The sequence below is a fragment of the Austrofundulus limnaeus genome, unplaced genomic scaffold (genome assembly GCF_001266775.1).
Source record: "Austrofundulus limnaeus strain Quisiro unplaced genomic scaffold, Austrofundulus_limnaeus-1.0 Scaffold3277, whole genome shotgun sequence".
Taxonomy (NCBI): domain Eukaryota; kingdom Metazoa; phylum Chordata; class Actinopteri; order Cyprinodontiformes; family Rivulidae; genus Austrofundulus; species Austrofundulus limnaeus.
The window spans coordinates 2909-3622 of record NW_013955679.1 but is presented as its reverse complement, the minus strand read 5'-3'; the positions used below and the strand labels follow the sequence as shown (position 1 = coordinate 3622).

General features: G+C 46.8%; 1 protein-coding gene across 1 annotated transcript in view; it reads left to right on the top strand.

Moving 5' to 3' along the window:
* Nucleotides 1–345: 345 nt before the first annotated feature.
* LOC106511822 (DNA (cytosine-5)-methyltransferase 3A) overlaps nucleotides 346–714 on the top strand; it is a gene marked incomplete at both ends in the record, with an annotated part of 3010 nt that continues 2641 nt past the window's right edge. Inside the window, 1 exon segment of the mRNA XM_014000555.1 lies at nucleotides 346–504. Coding sequence (XP_013856009.1) covers nucleotides 346–504 — 159 coding nt within the window.

Below are 714 nucleotides of genomic sequence, written 5' to 3'. Positions count from 1 at the left end.
AGAGTTCTGTCTGTAAAGTCCAGTGTTCAGGAGGTCTGTTCACTGATTCATTAAGCTGCAGAAACACTTATAACATGTTTGACACACAGTATATTCTGAATTTAACACGCAGCACTTCATTCAAACTAAATACTACTTTCTTAAAGATGAGGACAAAAGTAAATATTTGACACTGAGACAAAGACTGAACAGCTGCAGATCAGTTACAAAGATCCATTTTCCTCAGCTCCTCTGAACAAAGACTTTCAGAGGAAAACAAACTGTTTTTAACCAAGTCTGAAAGTGTTTTCATGTGATAAAACAAGTAAAACCTCTGAGCAGCAGTTTGTTTTCTGTCTCCAACAGGACGGCCGGGGCTTCAGCATCGGGGAGCTGGTGTTCGGGAAGCTGCGAGGGTTCTCCTGGTGGCCCGGCAGGATCGTCTCCTGGTGGATGAGCGGCAGGAGCCGAGCTGCAGACGGGACACGCTGGGTCATGTGGTTTGGAGACGGGAAGTTCTCTGTAGTGAGTGTCTTTAATTCACCTGTTGACTGGACCAGTTCCATGTCCTGCTGACTGGACCAGTTCCATGTCCTGTTGACTGGACCAGTTCCATGTCCTGTTGACTGGACCAGTTCCATGTCCTGTTGACTGGACCAGTTCCATGTCCTGTTGACTGGACCAGTTCTATGTCCTGTTGATTGGACCAGTTACGTCCTGTTGACTGGACCAGTT